The following is a 3,269-nucleotide window of genomic DNA, read 5'->3' on the forward strand; positions in this document are numbered from 1 at the left end:
CAGGTACACTGAGGCGAAATGAATGCGAAGTAATGACAAATATTTGTCCTGAAAAATCAGTGTGTCAAGATAAAGAGGAAGGCTACGAGTGCGTCTGTGATATTGGTTATGGGCTGTGTGGAGGTGAGTGAACCTAAAGATTTATTTATCCATTCTCTAATTGACGAAAAAATGACACAAGGTAGGCGGCGGCGTCATCATTCAAGAACTAATGTGCACTTGGCATCATTTTCAGTTTTTCATTTCCTCTCATAAGGAACAACCCCACTGAAGGGCCATTGATCTGAAATTCGAGAGTCCAAAGAATATGGCGCTCATTAGATAAATAAGACGAGGTAAAGGAAATACAGAAAGATGAGATCCCACTCGCTTATTAAACGAATGTAAATTGATAAATTAAGAAGTAGATATATGTAACTGTAGCCATGCTTTGGACCTTCGCTTGAAATGCCGAAGTTCCAAGTGCACAACAACATTCTAACGTCCTGCCTGATCTCTGAATCTACATCGGACATCACTGACATGATTTCCTCTCTTCAACAGATATAAATGAATGTGAAGACGACCCCTGTACAGATCCAAACTCCAAGTGTGAAAACACATGGGGAAGTTACACTTGCCCCTGCAGGAGAGGATTTGTTCTTAATCCCTCGGGTGCTTGTGGTAAGTCTCGTTTGAATTAAAAAATAAAAATATGTAAGAGACTTTTTTATCGCGCTTTTATTTAAATGCACTAAAAAGTAGAAAAAATGATGTTTTGAGACCCACCAAGATTTTGTTACAATTAACCATGTAACAAAATAAAAGCGTTGGCGCCAAACATGGAAGGAAATAATACAAGACACAAAAACAAAAAAAAGTCTTTTCTTGTAGCATTTCCTTCCATGTTCGGCGCCCCCCACCCTTTCATTTGTGTGGACATGGTTAGTTCTAAGAAAATCCTGGTCTCAAACAATTATTTTTCACTTTTTAGTTCATTTTAATAAAAGTTCTTCAAAACTTTTTTTCTTTTTGTAAATGTATTTATTTTATACTTTTTAGTTTTGACAGTAAATGTAACCGATTTATGATTACAACTAAATAAAATTGAATGTGATATCCTGTCGAACCAAAGGTTCGAAAAAACCATAGAGTAATAAATATATTCTACAAAGGCAAAGACGTTGAGAAAAATATGAAAGAGTTTCATGCAAATTCTGAGATACTTGGAGAGGTCACTGTAGGGTCACTAGAGGTCACTGCTGACCTACAGATTATGTAAGGTTGCATTTCCACCGAGATTGAGTAACCATTCATTTCCATCGGACGAAGGGAACAGGACGAAAATTGAGTTACTAGATCTGACCCAAACAGACAAACAGACAGGCAGATGCAGAAGTCAAGTTCAATAAAAGCATGTAACAAAGTGATTGGGATCCGAAGCACCCTTTCAGAGACTTTCAAAAACAATGTTTTATAGCTCAAATATGGTTTAGTACCAAATGTTGCTTGTAGCAGCCAAGTCACGTATTAATTAGACGGAAAAGTACACGTGCGACCAATATCAAGACAAAATTCCTTACAGAACTGTAGGTGTCAAACCTTTCGTCCCCCCGGCTGCTTCTTTTCATTGAAAGTGGGAAAGACGAGTAAGTGAGTCAAGTATAGAATAAAGCTACAGCGTGAACTGATATGACTTAACATAGTGTGCTTTATATATCCTCCATGTAAGCTTTTTTCATAGATATACCCAAGCACATCATTTGTGGATTGTGGAGATTCTCTTCATTCCCCCTTATGTTTCAAGAGTGGACACTACTCATGTTCTCAATAATAGCATGTATAATATATATATATATATATATATATATAATAATATATATATATATATAAATATATGTATATATATACATACATACATACATACATATATATATGTATATATATATATATATATATATATATATATATTATATATATATATATATATATATATAATGTTATTATTGAGAACTCATGAGTAGAGTTCGCACTTTCAATATATATGCACACGCACACATTCATATATATACATACATATATGTGTGTTTGCGTGCATGTGCCTGTTATACAATGTAATTTAATGAAGAATTGGCATATCTCGTGTCCTCTTACATCAAAGTTATTCATTATACTCATTTCCATAGTGAGACATACGGGGTAGTGTGGCGGCTCCTCGATTCATTTGGTGGCTGGTGTTCCTGGGTGGAGCTTACACAGAGGCGGAAACTGAAGTCGTATCGTCACCAGCGTCAGCATAGAAAACGACGTTGATGTCAGCACCTCAATGACAATTACTTTGTAGGAATTAGAGTTTTGGCTTCAATTTTTCATTCTATTTATGACAATTTTCCCATGATTGAAAGATCACTGTATTCAAGTAAGATTAGATTTTTTTCAACATTTCAGCTACTGAATGACCTAGTGTCATCACTTCTTTTAAACCTGCTGTGTCTATTTCTATTTTGTGTGTTTCACTTTCTATTGTAAGATCAATAACATATTTGTTGATTTGTTAAATGACTGTTTTGCAATGATAATGGTTTTCTGAATAAAGCATCGAGCAATTTTGCTTCCGTTTTATATTGATGTTTTCCTGAACACAGTGAATTTGTGTCTTCTCATCTCCAAAACTGGGTAAAACGTGAATTGTACTGGACTGATTTAGGCTACTCATGAGCTAGATTATGCTGTCAAGGATATTATACATAAGAAAACAGGGAGGAGCTTCGTCGATTCCCGATGCAACTCTAACAAAGAAGAGAGACTCAAACGAAGGTGTAGACAGCCAGGTCAGGGGAGTTTTCCAATTAAGAAAGAAAAAGAAAGGAAGAGCTAATACCTGGCAGTATATTTCATACGAGCTTCATGGCATGCGCTACGCTACGCTGGAACCTGACACTTCCCATTATGTTTCTCCTACCCTCCCGATCCCCCACCTACTTTGCCTCCAACCAGGGTGGACAGTCAGGTTTGCAGGAGGAGGGTGGATGTGTCATGTCTCCCCTACCCTCCCAATCCACTACCTCCCCCGCCCCCACCCAGGGCGAACAAGCAAGAAAGATCCACTTGGATTTATTTATTGTAAATGTTGATACTGATAAGGAAACCAGATAAAGGGATTAACTTATCATATTCATGTAACTGAGTTTTATCATATCTTCTTTTATTGATTTGACTATCCTTTTTCAGTACTATTCTGACTTGTGTCATTCTCATATATGAAAATACAATAATTATTTCCTGTCCTT

The 3,269-nt window shown here is 36.4% G+C and overlaps 1 protein-coding gene across 1 annotated transcript; it reads left to right on the forward strand.

Annotated features, from left to right (window-relative positions):
* The first annotated feature begins 6 nt into the window (after window positions 1–6).
* LOC135203823 (adhesion G protein-coupled receptor E1-like) lies at window positions 7–2,460 on the forward strand. The gene is made up of 3 exons (XM_064233795.1): window positions 7–123; window positions 544–663; window positions 2,166–2,460. Exons 1-3 carry the CDS (start codon window positions 33–35, stop codon window positions 2,180–2,182), a joined length of 228 nt encoding a protein of 75 aa, XP_064089865.1. The 5' UTR covers window positions 7–32; the 3' UTR covers window positions 2,183–2,460.
* Window positions 2,461–3,269: the final 809 nt, after the last annotated feature.

The sequence above is a fragment of the Macrobrachium nipponense genome, chromosome 44 (assembly GCF_015104395.2).
Source record: "Macrobrachium nipponense isolate FS-2020 chromosome 44, ASM1510439v2, whole genome shotgun sequence".
Lineage (NCBI taxonomy): Eukaryota > Metazoa > Arthropoda > Malacostraca > Decapoda > Palaemonidae > Macrobrachium > Macrobrachium nipponense.

Excerpts from the sequence above, each read along its gene's own strand:
- LOC135203823 (XM_064233795.1), top strand. The coding sequence starts at position 33 with ATGACAAATATTTGTCCTGAAAAATCAGTGTGTCAAGATAAAGAGGAA. Across the intron at positions 124-543 it reads TGGTTATGGGCTGTGTGGAG|ATATAAATGAATGTGAAGAC; the intron begins GTGAGTGAACCT and ends TCTCTTCAACAG.